At 41.9% G+C, this 17,292-nt stretch overlaps 2 protein-coding genes across 9 annotated transcripts in view; both read left to right on the top strand.

The window, feature by feature from the left end:
- Positions 1-10,860, top strand: part of LOC139402631 (GRIP and coiled-coil domain-containing protein 2-like) — a 29,001-nt gene extending 18,141 nt beyond the window's left edge. For both annotated transcript variants that reach the window (XM_071146543.1, XM_071146544.1), the window contains exons 15-24: positions 432-532; positions 715-792; positions 1,110-1,247; positions 1,947-2,068; positions 2,167-2,343; positions 2,498-2,706; positions 6,611-6,817; positions 6,964-7,103; positions 8,421-8,622; positions 10,644-10,860. In XM_071146543.1, the coding sequence (XP_071002644.1) occupies positions 432-532; positions 715-792; positions 1,110-1,247; positions 1,947-2,068; positions 2,167-2,343; positions 2,498-2,706; positions 6,611-6,817; positions 6,964-7,103; positions 8,421-8,622; positions 10,644-10,717 (1,448 nt within the window). In that variant the 3' untranslated portion in view covers positions 10,718-10,860. The remainder of the gene's footprint in view (positions 1-431; positions 533-714; positions 793-1,109; positions 1,248-1,946; positions 2,069-2,166; positions 2,344-2,497; positions 2,707-6,610; positions 6,818-6,963; positions 7,104-8,420; positions 8,623-10,643) is intronic.
- Positions 10,861-13,176: 2,316 nt separating this feature from the next.
- Positions 13,177-17,292, top strand: part of LOC139402473 (LIM and senescent cell antigen-like-containing domain protein 1) — a 35,213-nt gene continuing 31,097 nt past the window's right edge. For 2 of the 7 annotated variants that reach the window (XM_071146540.1, XM_071146537.1), the window contains exon 1: positions 13,177-13,660. In XM_071146540.1, coding sequence (XP_071002641.1) covers positions 13,623-13,660 — 38 coding nt within the window. In that variant the 5' untranslated portion in view covers positions 13,177-13,622. Of the gene's footprint in view, positions 13,661-14,931; positions 16,212-17,292 lie in introns of those variants that run through there. The other 5 variants (XM_071146506.1, XM_071146536.1, XM_071146542.1 and 2 more) reach the window with 4 other exon arrangements.

Here is a 17,292-nt window from a genome sequence, read left to right as displayed (position 1 = left end):
AACACTGATCCCTACCATTTGCCCCACTGACATACTTTTACTTACTTTCCTAACGAAAGCACTAGATCTTTTTTTACATTTTGTAACTTTTTATTTAACTAGGCAAGTCAGTTGAGAACAAATTATTATTTACAATGACAGCCAAACCCTCCCCTAACCCAGACGACACGGGGCCAATTGTGAGCCACCCTATGGGAATCCCGATCATGGCCGGTTGTGATACAGCCTGGGATCGAACCCGGGTTTGTAGTGACGCCTCTAGCACTGCGATGCAGTGCCTTAGAACGCTGCGCCACTCAAGGAGCCCCTAACAATCTTAAGTTTACTGCAAATCAAAAGTGTATACGTCTCTATAATATGTTTCATTCATTATAACAATGGCCTTTCTACTGTTATCCATTCTTCTAACCTGTTTCTGTGTGTTCTCCCAGAGGTTCTGAAGTCCCAGCTGGACCAGGGGGAGGATAAGAGCTCCAAGATGAAACAGCTGCTGGTGAAAACCAAGAAAGACCTGGCTGATGCCAAGAGACAGGTCAGACCCAAGGGACCTGATTACCCAGAGTACAGAGAGGGTTCCAGTGGACCTCTTCCTACATCACTACTTTAGTCAAATGAGTGTTTACAGTGTTCTGTAATACATTGGAGTTGGGTTTCCTTGAATGTGTAGTGGCTGTGAAGGTAAGTAGTGTATTAAGAATGTGTGTGTGTGTGCAGGAAGCCATTCAGATGATGACGCTGGCCTCTCTGAAGGGAGAGCTGGAGGCACATCAACAGCAACTAGAGAACAACAAGGTAAGATGGCAGACCCTGAATCCATTCAGACAGACTTAATGTGTTGTGAAATCTGTTGTGAATGTATTGTAATGTTTTTAAAATTGTATAATTGCCTTAATTTTTCCTGGACCCCAGGAAGAGTAGCTGCTGCCTTGGCAGCATCTAATGGGGATCTATAATAAATACAAATAGACATCTGAGCCTGCAACAAGACTGTGCTTTCAATGAAACACCCTCTGTCTGAAAGGGGTAATGGACGAGTACGTACTGTGTCACAATGTTATCTGTACCTAAGTGTTGTATCAGTTATCAGTGGCTCTTGTGTTCTTGTATAGATCCAGTGCTGTGACCTGACGGCGGAGCGCCACAGACTGCAGGAGCAGCTGAGGACTCTGACTGAACAACAGCAGAGAACAAGCAGCTCCCTGCAACAGAGACTGACCACACTACAGCAGGAGGCTAACACTGCCAAGGTAGGTACACGCATAATCATCATCCAGTTCTCTCCTCCCTCTCTCATCTTATTTTCTCTCTCTGCCTTCCCTTTATCTCTCGTCTCCGTTCCTCTACCCTAAACCCCATCTCTCTCTCTCTTGTTCTCCCTCACCTTCTCTCTCTTCTCTCCCAACTTATCTCTCTCCTTCTCCCTCTCCTTCGCACTCCCTCTCCTTTCCTCTCTCCCTCTTCCAACCTCTGTCTGAACCAATGTCTCTCTATTTCTCTCTCTCTCCATCCCCTCTCAGCTCAGGCAGTAGAAATGTCGCTATGGATTTCTCATCAGTTAAGTGTTAGTGTGCAGCTTTGCTAAATGGTTGGAACCAAACATTTTATTATGTGGGTGTCCCCCTGGGGTCCAGTGGGTGATGATGAATGGTACGGTCTGGCTCCACGTTAGAGGAAGTGCTGCTGGGTTTCCTACCTCAGGGACGTACACACTAACACTGTACTATTCATTACAATACTGATACATTGGCACACAATACACCATCATGTTAATGTACTGCTGGTCTGCAGAAACACAACTACATGCAGTTCAGGGTGAAAATAGAGATGTAATATGAAAACCGCTACCACCTAATATGTGCTTCTAAAATGTGTGCTTACAAACAGTTTGTTTGGCTTTTAATTAAGTAAAACATGAATTAATCTGTGATGTGAATGTTATTTCAAAGGCTGAGCTGTCATCTGTCACTGCTGAGTTTGACAGCTATAAGGTCAGAGTTCACAACGTCCTCAAACAACAGAAGAACAAAACCTCAGCACAGAGCGATGGAGACGCCACTAAACAGGAGAGGTATATCTACAGATACTGTGTGTGTGGTGTGTCATATGATGATAATGTGTGTGTGTGTGGTGTGTGTCATATGATGATAATGTGTGTGTGTGTGACAGAGAGCAGATGGAGTCCTTGGTGGACCAGTATAAAGCCAAGCTGCAGGACAGTCAGCAGAGTCTGGCGGTGAGCACTGCAGAACTACAACAGCTCCAGATGGAACATGACACACTGCTGGAACGACACAACAAGATACTGCAGGAGACCGTCGCTAAAGAGGCCGAGCTCAGAGAGAGGTACGGGTTTATGTGTGCCTGAATACTTGTATTACCTCTCAGAGCTAATAGATTTTATCTCAGTCTGTTAACATTCAAGTCCACAGTAACAGCCTTAATCTGTTCGCCCCACTCTCCTTTCATTCATACTCCCTCTCTTCCCCTTCCCCCCCAGATTCATGTCTCTCCAGGCTGAGATTATGTCACTGCGAACAGAGCATGCTCAGACGGTGGGTCAGCTGACCTCGCAGGCCGTGGCCCAGCGCTCAGGGTTCAGGGAGCAGATCCGCCACCTTCAGGATGAACACAGAACTACAGTAGAGACCCTGCAGAACCAGATGACCCGGCTGGAGAACCAACTGTTTACACTGCAGAAACAGACCAGTAAGACGGGAGGGAGAGGAGAGTAGAGCGAGAGAACAGGATTGGGTTGATAGACGGAAAGAGGAGAGTGGGGTTTTGGAAAGGAGAGGAGACGGGGTGAGTGTTGGGTTAAAGAGGGAGAGTGGGAGATGGATAGAGGCCAGGGGAAAGGTAGAGCAGCGGTGGTGAGTAGGGCTGTGGCAGTCATGCAGAAGACTGCCGGTCTCAAGGTAGTTGACCGTTAATTAACATAAACACGTTTGGCCTCTCCAGACCTCCACACATACAAGCTGCTGAGGTGCGCCTTTGGAACGAATCCATTTAATATACACCACCACAATTAATCCATGATTTATTTTAGTCAGGTCTAAAGAAACATGTATTTCATGTACAAATGTATTTCAAAACAACAGAATATGAGTTGGCCTACTGTGTTATCTGGCTATGCTCCATGCTATAGGCTATAGGATTGTACATTAAGCTGACAAGATAGGCTTATAAGTCCCGTGTCATTATTTTATAGTAAGAATATAGCTGAATAAAAATATGAAGGATATTTGTCCCATTCCAGAGCGAGTTCACATATGAAGGCTATGTTGAACATAAAAGTGATCATTTGAAACAGGTTCTATATGCTAGATTTAGAGTTATTTGGCATCTTTAGTTGTTAATGATACAAACCTTAGAATGTCTTAGAAATCCAAACATATGGGCTGCATGGTGCGACTATATGCTATTGATGATTTGAGGAAGTCACACAGAAAGCTTGCCTAAGGCTGCACACGCTGTTCTCTCAAGTGATTTTTACCCATCAGACTATTGTCTTTACTAATATGTAAAATAAGTTTTGATTTAGAATGACCCCTTATCAAATGGTCAGGAACAGGGGCAGAGGAAGAATCCATGTCATCTGTATGCACTGGAATAGAGAATGAAGGCAGCACGCTTTCCCACCGTCTGGTTTTCAATGATGCCTGGTAGGCTACTTCGTTTTTATAGCAGATCATATGCTTAATATGAGCAGCTGACAAATAAATACAACAACACTGACTTCACTCCACACATTAACCACCGTTTGAGGAGTAGGAGTATGCTCTCACTGCTATTCCACGCAAACTCTGAATGCAATGGGCTCTCCAGCCTTGTTCCTGCAGCTACCCAGTGCTTACTTTGGGAAACCAAGTGAAATCTGTTCAGGAACATCGATAGTAACATGTTTTCACAACTAAACACACTTCACTAAACTGTTGACAGCCCCTCTGCATGTTGCAGAAATGAATAAAGGAGAGGAGGAGATGGGATATTCATTATAGCTAAAGATCATGTGTTACCCAATTAATTATGAAAATATAAAATAAATCCCTATTACTCGGCTTTTCAAATACAAATTGACTAATTGTAGGCTAACTGTAAGCCGTCCTGCACAATGAATCACCAGCAACTCCTAGGGTTATATGTTCTCTCCCAGACTCATGCGTTGACATGTTGGAGCGTAGCATGAGGCAACCAGTCCATCCAATATGCATAATTATACAGTCCTCACTCAAAGGCTAGACCAATTATGTATCAAAGACATCTTAAATCAGTTTAGTTTGATGTTTTTCTGCCATGCGTAATATGCGGTAGGCTATGTATTGTATAATGGCACAATCATCATTTTAATTAAGTTTTTTCTGGGGGGGGGGGGGGGCTTGGGCTGATAAGCCTATGCATGTGCTCTAATATGCATATGGGTGTTCTGAATGAATCATCACCTTAGAAAGCTCTGTCCATTTCGTTTACATTGTTTCATCCTGCTGTTGAACTTCTTTCTTCAAATTGATCATCACTGTGAGGTCAGTTTTAAAAGTATAATGGACTGTTTTGTTTGTGATTTTCGATTGCATTTGCACTGTACTTAAGTGACTACAAATGCAGTTATGCATGTAATGCTTTATTATAAAGGTGTGTGTTTATGGTGAAAATTGTCTTCCCCAAACTTGAAACTCACCTGCAACCTATGTATGCCAGTTAAGCTCTACACCATTATAAATCAGATTAATGTCTTTCATTTTAAGAAGTTATTTGGCCACTTTAGTTGTGATACAAACCTTATCAAAACATATACTATAGGTCTATGGGCTAGGCTACATGAGGTGTGATACAAACCTTATCAAAACATATACTATAGGTCTATGGGCTAGGCTACATGAGGTGTGTGACTATGATTTGAAAAAGTCGCAAAAAAAGTCATGCGCTGTTTTTTTCCTTACTGCACAAGCTGGGCATCATTCACAAGTGACAATACATCATTCACTAATATTGTCACCCATCAGACTATTCTTCAGTTAGTGTTGTCTTTACATATACTAAATAATATATGTGTGGAATTTGTTTTGATTTAGAATGGACCATTATCATGCACCAGTCTCGGGAACAGGGGCATGATTATTTAAAAAAAACAAAAAATAAAACGACATCTGTGCACTTAAATAGCAAGTGGAGGACACTTTTCCCGTGGTTCATTTTCATGCCAGCCAGGTAGGCTATACTGCTGTTGAAGTGAAGCATTGTGCTTAATATTAGGAAAGTTGATAAATAAATATAGTAAGCTGAGGAGCTGAGCTCCTCTCTTTAATAGAGGCCATCAAAACAGTTTTTTTATCAAGCAAATGCACAGCCTATAGAAATGTTGCGCAACATGGGCTCTCGTGAAGTGTTTTGATTAGATTTTCAAATACATTTAGAGTGCCTATTACCAGGCAGTTAGAAAGTTTGGTAGGCTTCTAATGACCATCAGCAGCATCAGAGCTTGGAGAAGCCTAATTACCATGACTAAACGGTCACGTAGAATTTGACTGCCGTCATGACTCGTGACCTCCGGTGTGGCACTAATACTGTCACCGTAACAGCCCTAGTTATGAGTTGAGTATGAGAGAGCAGAGTTGATAGCGATAATATATCACCTCCCATACACCTGCTCTCTGGAGCCACTTAGAGTAAACACATGCACTCTATTTTTGTCTCGCTCCTTCCCCCTCCCTCCCGCGGTCTCTGTCTTTTCATCTTACTCATCCAGTGTTGTAGTGCAGCTGTGTAAAGATGGTACACACTTCATCTCAGCAGCCTAGCCAGGTGTTAGTTAGTGTGAAGGGTACAGAGAGCCCATCCAGCCTTAACCAGCTCTGCTCTGCCCACCCCTCTGGGTGGCACTAGCACACTGGCATCTGGAGAACCTGGTCATTAGTGCCACCCTAACACACAGAGTTGGGCCAAGCAGTACTTCTGGAGACAGCAGGGCTGGATCCCTTCCTATAGTCATAAAAAGCTTCCTCTCCTTGTCTCCCTTCCTTCATCTGAACTGTAAAATGTTCTAGATTTGATTGAATCTGAAAGTGCAGATTATAGTCAAAAGGTTCCAGAGACTGTGTGTGTGTGGGCACATTTTACTATACTTGTGAGTACCAGAAGTCCTCACCATAAAAGTAAACCAACTAAAATGAAAAGAAGTGAGGACATTTTGCCAGTCCTGACTTGTAAAAAAGCTATTTTTAGGTTTAGGGAAAATAGGATTTTTAATGGGAATCAATTGTTGGTCCCCAAAAAGTCCTAACAAGTATAGTAAGACAAAGCTGTGTGTGTTCTCTAGGGTGTGAAGGGCAAGGTAGGCTGCAGGTGGTTCTACCCACAGGTTTCTCATGCTCTGTCCATCAATCAGACACCGTCTGCCCACCAGCACCTGCCATTTCTCTCTGCCATGCTCTGTCTCTCTCACACACACTCAAACACACCTACCTGTGGAATCTGCTCTTTTTCAGCACCTTTAAAAGTTTTTGTCTGTTTATAAATGTATTCTACACTTCTGGATTTCACACTTGTGAAATATGGAATGACATTGTTGATCTCTGCCCCGCATGACTGTATGATATGTGTTGTCTCCCTCCAGGTCCAGCTCCAGTCCAGACCAGTCGTAAGTCAGCGGTGGACCGCCGGCCCGTGGACCAGGGGGTAACAGGGGGGCTGGGCCTCGGTGATCTCCAGTCCATGGCTAGAGAGGAGGGGGAGGGCATGGAGACCTCCGAGACAGAGTCCCTGTCATCCACATACCTACCCTCACTGGAGCAACTACTTACCTCCCCAGACCCCAAACAGGGTACGTGTGTATACATGCATGTCTCCAAAGGCTACGGAGTTGTTGGATTGATTCCCACAAGGGATACTTTTTTTATATACTGTGAACTGTGTCTTCGAATACAACTGTCTGCTAAAGGACCATTTTGTTTGTGTGATTGGTTGCAGAGCCGTTTGTGTGGCAGGTGGAGCCGACTAAAGAGGAGTTGAATCAGAAGTTGACCACAGCTACACGCAGTATGGAACACATGAATGGTCTACTGCATGAGACCGAAGCTACTAACGCTGTTCTGATGGAACAGGTCAATGTACGTATACACACACACAGTACTGATGAAACAGATATGCTCTCATTCACAGATGCTCTCCCACTTACAGACAGTGGTGATTTTAACTTCTTAATCTTGGTGGAACAAAATATAAATAATGGATCCAATCATTTGGATTAAGACATTAATGAGCGAGCTAGGACGGACGTAGTCAATATAACTATTTGTTCACCACTTTTGAAATGTACAGTGACAGAATTCAGAACATTGGGGGGGGGGGGGGGGGTTGAATCATGATGACGTCCGTGATCTTCAGGTCGTAGCTCTAGAAAGAGGCCCACGTTCCGAATTGGATGAAAGTTCAAAGCGTATTTTCCCAGTCGTAGCTCATTTTTTTCCGAGTTCCCAGTTGTCTTGATCTCAGATTTTGCAGTTCTGTGTTAACAGTTGTTTTGAGCACGGCACATCATGCTTCACTGACAGCATGGTCAATGTTGAATGTTTATCATTTTAAACTCTGAAAAAATACCCATAATCTTATACTTTGGACCACACAGCCACTCCACTGAATAGCAGGCCAATGATTGATTTGCAATGCTTGCAGTTAGCCTCACTGATTCCTTCCAATCCACTCATTGTTGAATTTGCGTTTTCCAACTTGTTGTGTAATGTTCATGTCCAATGGCCGATGAGCACTGAGACGTTTTATCTAAAAATGTATCTTCATTATTTCTCTTCATATGACAAGGATTAAAAAGGATTTGCCAGTAGATTGTCGACTTGATTCATGATGATGACTGCTAGCTAAGATTTTGAAAGTATGATGGTGACATGATCAGGGCAATCAACGCTACTGTAGATATAATGTGATTTGATGTAATTTTATCTGTGGCCTATAACCTTGATCCTTCTCGGATGGACACTTCTAATGTAACTCTATGGCAGCACCCAATTTTCTAGTTCTACTTAGTGGAGACGTAGTGTCCCCATGAGTGACAGAACACTGAGCCAATCACTGCTCAAATACGGCTCAATCCGTATTTTCTGCTGGCTTGCACCACCGCCACAGAAAGCACTGAGCTAGGCTGAAACGCCTGTATTTGGAGCTGCTTTACTCAAAACAAAAAGAGAGACCATGTTTGTATGCGGCTTTATTAACTCAGCGATATATATATATTTTTTTTACATTATTGGCAAACTGATATGTGACACATATTAATGCCAAAAATAACATGCAAAACATTGTTGCTAAAAATGTGGGGCTCAAAACAGGTGGGGCTCTGCCCTGAAAACGTACATATACAGTGCTCACACATTCATACTTGTTTCTTTGTGTACTTGTTCGTTCTTCTGTAGCTGTTGAAGTCTGAAGTGCGTCGTCTGGAGCGTAACCATGAGAGAGAGAAGAGTGTAGCCAACCTGGAGTATCTGAAGAATGTCCTTTTACAGTTCATCTTCCTGCAGTCAGGCAGCGAGAGACAGGCTCTACTCCCTGTCATACACACCATGTTACAACTCAGCCCTGAGGAGAAGAATAAACTGGCTGCTATCGCAATGGGTAGGTACACACACACTGTAAACAAACACACATACACATACACTGTAAACAAGCAAACACACACACTGTAAACAAGCAAACACACACACACTGTAAACAAACACATATATATATATATATATATATATATATATATATATATATATATATACACATACACACACACTGTAAACAAACAAACATATATACATACACACACACTGTAAACAAATACACATACACACACACTGTAAACAAATACACAGACACTGTAAACAAACACACACATGGGTCAGTGAAATTGCAGAGATATCGTCAACATTCTATGTAGGTCAACACTGGAGTTGAAATCGGAAGTTTACATACAGTTAGGTTGGAGTCATTAAAACTTGTTTTTCAACCACTCCACACATTTCTTGTTAAAAAACTATAGTTTTGGCAAGTCGGTTAGGACATCTACTTTGTGCATGAATCAAGTAATTTTTCCAACAAATGATTTACAGACAGATTATTTCACTTATTCACTGTATCACAATTCCAGTGGGTTAGAAGTTTACATACGCTAAGTTGACTGTGCCTTTAAACAGCTTGGAAAATTCCAGGAAATTATGTCATGGCTTTAGAAGCTTCTGATAGGCTAATTAACATAATTTGAGTCAATTGGAGGTGTCCCTGTGGATGTATTTCAAGGCCTACCTTCAAGCTCAGTGTCTCTTTGCTTGACATCATGGTAAAATCAAAAAGAAATCAGCAAAGACCTCCAAAACAAAGTGTTGACAAGTCTGGTTTATCTTTGGGAGCAAACGCCTGAAGGTACCACGTTCATCTGTACAAACAATAGTACGCAAGTATAAACACCATGGGACCACGCAGCCGTCATACCGCTCAGGAAGGAGACGTGTTCTGTCTCCTAAAGATTAACGTACTTTGGTGCAAAAAGTGCAAATCAATCCCAGAACAACAGCAAAGGACCTTGTGAAGATGCTGGAGGAAACGGTACAAAAGTTTCTATCCACAGTAAAACGAGTCCTATATCGACATAACCTGAAAGGCCGCTCAGCAAGGAAGAAGCTACTGTTCGAAAACCGCCATAAAAAAGCCAGACTACGGTTTGCAACTGCAGATGGGGACAAAGATCGTATTTTTTGGGAGAAATGTCCTCTGGTCTGATGTAACAAAAATAGAACCGTTTGGCCATAATGACCATTGTTATGTTTGGAGGAAAAAGGGAGAGGTTTGCAAGCCGAAGAACACCATCCGAACTGTGAAGCACGGGGGTGGCAGCATCATGTTGTGGGGGTGCTTTGCTGCAGGGGGGACTGGTGCACTTCACAAAATAGATGGCGTCATGAGGAAGGAGGATGAAGGAAAATTAGGTGGATATATTGAAGCAACATCTCAAGACATCAGTCAGGAAGTTAAAGCTTGGTTGCAAATGGATCTTCCAAATGGACAATGACCCCAAGCATACTTCCAAAGATGTGGCAAAATGGCTTAAGGACAACAAAGTCAAGGTATTGGTGTGGCCATCACAAAGCCCTGACCTCAATCCTATAGAACATTTGTGGGCAGAACTGAAAAAGCGTGTGCGAGCAATGAGGCCGACACACCTGACTCAGTTGCACCAGCTCTGTCAGGAGGAATGGGCCATAATTCACCCAACTTATTGTGGGAAGCTTGTGGAAGGCTACCCGAAATGTTACACCCAAGTTAAACAATTTAAAGGCAATGCTACCAAATACTACTTTAGTGTATATAAACTTCTAACCCACTGGGAATGTCATTAAAGAAATCAAAGCTGAAATAAATCATTCTCTCTGCTATTATTCTGACATTTCACATTCTTAAAATAAAGTGGTGATCCTAACTGACCTAAAACAGGGAATTTTTACTCTGATTAAATGTCAGGAATTGTGAAAAACGGAGTTCAAATGTATTTGGCTAAGGAGTATGTAAACTTCCCACTTCAACTGTATATGAAATACTGTGTTGATACTGCAGTGTCTTCCCTGTATTTCTAACCCGGTCTCTTTCTGCTGCAGGTGAGGAGGAGGTGGGAGGAGCTAGAGGCTCAGGATGGACCTCCTACCTACACAGTTGGTCAGGCATCAGATGAACACACACACACATCAACCAATGTCCTCTTTCTACCTGCCTTCACTTTCATCTGGTCCATATGTCTGATCAACTGAGTAATTAAAAAGTCTTAATATATTGATGATCATCCATCTACTTGAAAAAAAGCCAGTAGTCAGCAATGCCAGTACTCTTTTGTTTTCTTTAGCTGATGGTACGTTACTGAACCATTTATGGTGGGTTAATTCACCAATACCTCAGTCATTACTGGGATTATTTTTATGAGATAGATTTTGTTGCTTGTAACAATCAATTCCAAGCAACACTTATGTTTTACAATAATTCATGAAGTGAACTATGACTGTTACAGATTTGACCATCTGTTTTCATTGCTCACTCATCATAGGTCTGATACAGGGCAGCGGGTAGCCTAGCAGTTACAAGGCGCTGTATGGTCAATCTGACATCTACATTTGCCTTGCAGCATTTATGGTGATATGGCCTCTGCAGAAGTCAGGTATTCATACTCCTTGCGCTTCGCAGAACTGTTGTGAAGGAAGTTGTCAATTAAGTGAGTTTGTGTTTATACAGGACCTACCGTCAACCAATTATGTCAATGCGGAGCTATACTGAGCCCTGGTTCGAATCCCCGAGCCGACTAGGTGAAAAATATGTTGATGTGCCCTTGAGCAAGGCACTTAATTTGAATTGCTCCTGTAAGTCGCTCTGGATATGAGTGTCTGCTAAATGATAAAAACATATGTGATGAATTGACAATATTCACATGTTCAAATTCACACCTATTTATTTTGATGTATCAATATTACATACCAAAGGATGCTCTGGTAATATATAGGTACATAATCTGTAATTGGGAACAACTTAAATATATGTAAATATACACTGAGTGTACAAAACATTCATATTGAGTTGCACCATTTTTTGCCCTTAGAACAGCCTCAATTCATAGGGGCATGGACTCTACAAGAGATGCTGGTCCATTTTGACTCCAATGCTTCACACAGTTGTGTCAAATTGGCTGGATGTCCTTTGGGTAGTGGACCATTCTTGATACACACGGCAAACTTGAGCGTGAAAAATAACAGTAGCGTTGCAGTTCTTGACACACTCAAACTGGTGCGCCTGGCACCTACTACCATACCCTGTTCAAAGGCACTTCAATCTTTTGTCTTGCCCGTTCACCCTCTGAATGGCACACATACACAATCCATGTATCAAGGCTTAAAAATACTTCTTTACTTGTCTCCTCCCCTTCATCTACACTGATTGAAGTGGATTTAACATGTGACATCAATATGAGATCATAGCTTTCACCTAGATTCACCTGGTCAGTCTGTCATGGAAAGAGCAGGTTTTCCCAATATTTTGTACTCTGTGTATATAGTAATTACTATGTATTTACTGTGTAATTACCATGTTTTTACAATGTGGGGCTGCGTCTTTTCCAACGTAACCAAACATGCAGAAATGGTTCTGGATATCAGTGGTTGGGTAAAATGCCAGTCTCTGCTTTGCTCTGTAGTCATATGGGAGTGCTTTATATCTGAAATTTCATCCTATTTCCCATATATTGTGGGAATAAGGGGGCAAACATGAACTGGCACATCTCTTACCCAGGGTGACATGCTAATATCATTGTTCTGTATCATTCCTAAGGCAGCTGCTTCTGCTTCTTATTAACGAACGAGGGAGGAATGGGGGGACCAGTAATACATGGGAATAACTGAATGTACTTTTAATTAATCATTAGGGAAAGTATTGTGTTAATGATGAACATTTTATTTTAAGAGATTTATTAAGATTAGCCTAAGATTAAACATGGTTACTGATTTTTGTAGTACACTGGTGAGGGTTTCCAGTCCTCACAGTTTGGTTGAAGTTGATGTCTTGTAGTATTCTGGGTAAGAAGTGTTTTACAAAAGGACAAATAAGTCCAAATATAAGCTTACGTACCATTTTATGAAGAGGAGACCTGCAATAAGGAGCCTAACCACAATCCTTATTATTTAACTGTGAATACACACATCAATTGAAATAAATATTTACTGTGTTAAAGATTTTAGTTGATTAAATAAAGTGATCTGGAGTGAAAAATGTCCATTATAACACACACTCATTATGTATCCTCTGTATTTCTAAGGGATAGCCTAGAGAAAGACCTTTCAGATGTTTTCCTCTTTTCTCATCCGGGAAATACTTCCTTTTAAGGAAATATATTCCCAGTTACCTGACGTAAGCACAGTGAGCACTAGTAGGCTATGTAGTTCAAAGTTATAGTCTACATTAGTGTCTATTTTATGGTTGAATTTCCTTCTTTTTTTTATTTGATCGAACGCTTTTTAAAACCTAAAATAGGCTACACTTTCGAGGAGCGCCCAACTGAGCCCCCAATGGCACACAATAATTATAACTTTGTAGCTCAAATTCCTGTGAAGTAGTTTGCCAAATATAATGTATTGTTTTACTGAAGGTGGTTCTGTGGAAAACCGGTGCTGCTCGGGAAGATTTCATCGCGCCATGTTTAGCGGGAAAATATGTTGGAAATAGACCTAAACAGCGCAATGAAATAAGAACAGTTAGTGCATGAGGGTTGACGGTTTCCATGAAATGTATTTCTAGGTAGGATATTAACCCCCTGATGTGCATCTGTCTCGGTATTTACAGTAAAGGCTAGCCTACTGTGGTCCCAACATGGATGACTTGACTAAAATGTGAAGTTCCCGAGAGGGCGGGTCTAGTCCGGTTAAATGACATTTTAGCGCAGTAGCCAGATTGTACACTGATAGAGAAACAGGCGAGGCTCATTCGCCATTACAAAGAACGTGTCTCTTGTTAACAGTAGTCTATCTAAAATACATCCCCTCGAGACCCAAACATCTGGGGGGAGAAAGGCCGGTGGAGACGAAACCCCTGCAGTCCAGAAGATGTTGGGGGTGGTAGAAGAAATGACCAACGGCAACGGGTGAGCACTGGACAGAAAATAACTGTATGATGGACCAAATCTGCTTCTATAAAGAGTTTGTAGAGTATTCGCCGTCTGTTGACTTGACAAACGAAATTGCAGCCTGTTGCATTCAATGACCTGGATCAGCGCTGTCTGCAGTCGCGCACAGAAGAATTGATGCAGTGTAGGGTGTGACCACTGGTGAAGTAATGTAACAATCACAACGCGGCCTACTTTCGTTTATAGGATAGACTGCTGAACAACATGGAGTAATCTTAATCAATCTGGTTAGGCCTATTCACAATGAGATATATGAACAAACGTATTTTATTTGCTGCTCTGCAGGGTGCTACTTTGCTGACATTTATTCAAGCCTGAATTAGATTGTACAGTTGTACTTTACAGTTGTAGACCTACTTGTTGCAAACTTCGGATGATATGTTACGAATTCATACAATATGTTAATAATTGAAATTAGTACAATATTTTAGGGAATTTGCTAAACGTAAGATATGTTACGAATTCCAATTTGTTGTCACGAACTTTAGCTAGGAGGCTAATGTTCGCGAGGGTAGGGGTTAAGGTTAGGCGTTAGGTTGAAGGCTTAGCTAACATGCTAAGTAGTTGCAAAGTAGAAAAAAAATGAAGTAGTTGCTAATTAGCTAAAGTTTACAGTGATGACATAAGAACACGCAACCTAGACGTTCACGTTATACGCCCACCCAGTCACCCCGACCAACCACCATACTTTAATTTTTGCCATAAGTAAACTTCTGTCTTATGTAACCATACCACATGTAACATATACTAATTTGAGTGTCCCGGGTTAACATTTACTATGTTACGTCTAGTATATGAGACTAGACTGAAGTAGCCTAGGCCTGGGACCATTTGACACCTTGTTGTGGTTATTAGGACAACAGTGTTTAGGCTGTGTTTACACAGGCAGCCCAATTCTGATTTTTTTTTCACTAATAGTTTTTTTTTGTCAATCAGATCTGATGTGAAAAGAGCTGATGTGATTGGTCAAGAGACCAATTAGTGGGAAAATGTAAATGCAACCATAAAGGTCCAGACCTATGTCCATAGTATACTTACATACAGTACAGGGCAGGAGCTTCATATCCATGCTGTTCAGGTTTGACTGAATATGATGATGCTATCTCCCTCCGTCCAGTTGTTAGTGGTTACTGTACTTCCATTCTGCCCCATGAGACACGTTTCAGCAGATCCACTTCCTGGCTTGTTAATTCCACCCCCCACCCCCATGTGTGTGTTACTTTATTTAGATCTGGGATCTCTGCTCCCATCAGGAAGGACAAAGTTTTATCCTGTACTCGTTCACCGGGCCACATTCACCCAACATAAGTACAACAGGCTCTGTGATGCATTTTGTCTCCCCTGCACTGTCTGCCCCCACAAACAAACATTCACACTCACACTCCATATATAACTTCCTGTCCTGAGCTGCTGTTGGGGAGGGAGGGGGAGAGAGAGAGATCATGATGTGGAGAGCGGATGTCTCTCTAGTCTCCTGAGTCTCTCTCTCTGTCTTTCAGTGCTCCATCCTGACTAGGAATGAGCTCTGTGGGAACATTGGACATCAGAGCTACTGTCAATCAGATAGCTTCTGTAGCTGTCACACATATTTGTACATTTACACATTTGGTATACCTAGATTTTACTGGAATTGTGCATATTTGTACTTTCCCTGCCCAATTTATTAGCAGTTGTGACCTTTTAATATAGTAGAATTTCTGGCCAGAGCCTGAATAAACTAGGGCCATAGTAGTATGACAAGTCTTATCAGATTGTGGATTTAGACTGAATCATGTCTGTTTACACAATCAAGGCTTACCAGGCAGGTTCCCAGTCTCTGTCTTGCATTGGAATGGCATATAACATTATTAGTCACAAGTTTCTAGCATGACATTGAGACAATTGTATGAAATATTTCTGATGGTTTACCAAACTGTTTCATTTGCACTTACTTGGCTAACTCCCACATTTCAGTCTCCTATTCCGTCTGTGTGGGTTCATGTGTATATCGCCCTCTGGTGGCCACAGTAGACAACAGCAGTGGTGAAATGAGTTGAGAGGAGCAGTGGCTCTGCTTCCCAAATGTCTGTGTGGTATCAGTGTGGTATTGTGAGTGATCCAACACAAACCTATTCCTGGTATCTTCCTGTGACACACACAATAAACAAAGACAATATTTTGTAATGCACACAGCCCACTCCCTCCCTAGCCCCGACCCTACTCTAGCCCTGACTATGGCTGCAGTGATACATACAGCCAGCTCGCTCCACCCTTATCCCTGTCCTCAATCACTGAACAGACTGCACCCTATGAGTCAGTCAGCCACCAACACTCAGCCACACACACATGAATGTATACACACAAACACACACGCTCCATCATCACGCCAACCACTGACAGGCCTTCCAGGCAGGCCACATAGGAAGTGATGTGGGTGCGCAGAGGCAGAGATAACAACAGACACAGTAGAAGAAGACACAGTAGGGACACAGCAGTGACAACAACAACAGCAGCCTAACAAAGTACTTTGGTAAGACATTCATATTTTAAATGTTTCTGTTTCTTCAACATGCAACCTACACAATCTGCAGTATCAGATCTTCAGATCTTGATGGTTCAATAAAGTATTAGCGGGTTTGTAGCTCAGTAGCCCACTCTTCATCTTAGTTATGTTAATTCAATGTCTCTTTGAAAGAAATGTCAAAAAATATTTCCAACCAGATGGCTGCAAATCTGAGGGCAGCGTTGGTCTATAAGACTGCAGTACCTGTGATATCCAGAAAGTTGCAGTATCTTCATGTTTTGGTGGATTTGGACATTCATTTACTTGGCTTTCCTCCTCTGGCTGATACCACTCTTGTTTGTCTTGGGAAATCTATGCAGAAATCATGTGTTGTTCCATAGAAATAATTAATTATATCAACCAAGTAAATCTCACGGACAGTTGATCACAGTACTCAAATGTGTCAGTGTTGCAGTCAGTCAGTTAGAAAGTGGCTGGCGGCCTACACCCCAGCTCTACCCTCTAAACTAGGACTGGAATGTAGTGGCTACAAAGGCAGCATTAAGAGGACCCTAAGGGGAGGTGTGTGTGTGTAGTGAGTGTCTTTCAGCCAGTCGTCACATTCCTGCTGAACATGCTTCATTTTCGTACTCAGCTGATATCCCTATAGCCTCTCAGGATACTAAAGAGACTCTCACTAACTGTGAATGTTATTTTGGGCATTAGCCTACTCGAAAATAACGATCATAAGACACACTTTTATTATGATCAAATTACAGCAATCATCACCACCATCACATCTTCACCCCACAGGTTAGATATTTTATAGTGAGCCTGTTGCAGCTAGTTTGTCATATACATGTAATAGTTGCATTCATGTGTGAATTTCATGTAAATGAATGTTGTGTGTGTCTGCTGGGTGTGTTGACTCTAGAGACACCCATGCCCTAAAGATAGTTCTATCTCTTTACACGCACGCATTCACACACTTACCTCTCTCATTGTATTAGCCAATAACATTCTCTGAGCAAGCATTTAGTCATAATGTGCTGAAGGCAGACTCACAAATCACATCAACACTGAGTAAAAGGCAAGTATACCACTTTAT

The sequence above is a fragment of the Oncorhynchus clarkii genome, chromosome 3, assembly GCF_045791955.1.
Source record: "Oncorhynchus clarkii lewisi isolate Uvic-CL-2024 chromosome 3, UVic_Ocla_1.0, whole genome shotgun sequence".
Lineage (NCBI taxonomy): Eukaryota > Metazoa > Chordata > Actinopteri > Salmoniformes > Salmonidae > Oncorhynchus > Oncorhynchus clarkii.
This window is presented reverse-complemented; position numbering and strand designations above follow the sequence as displayed.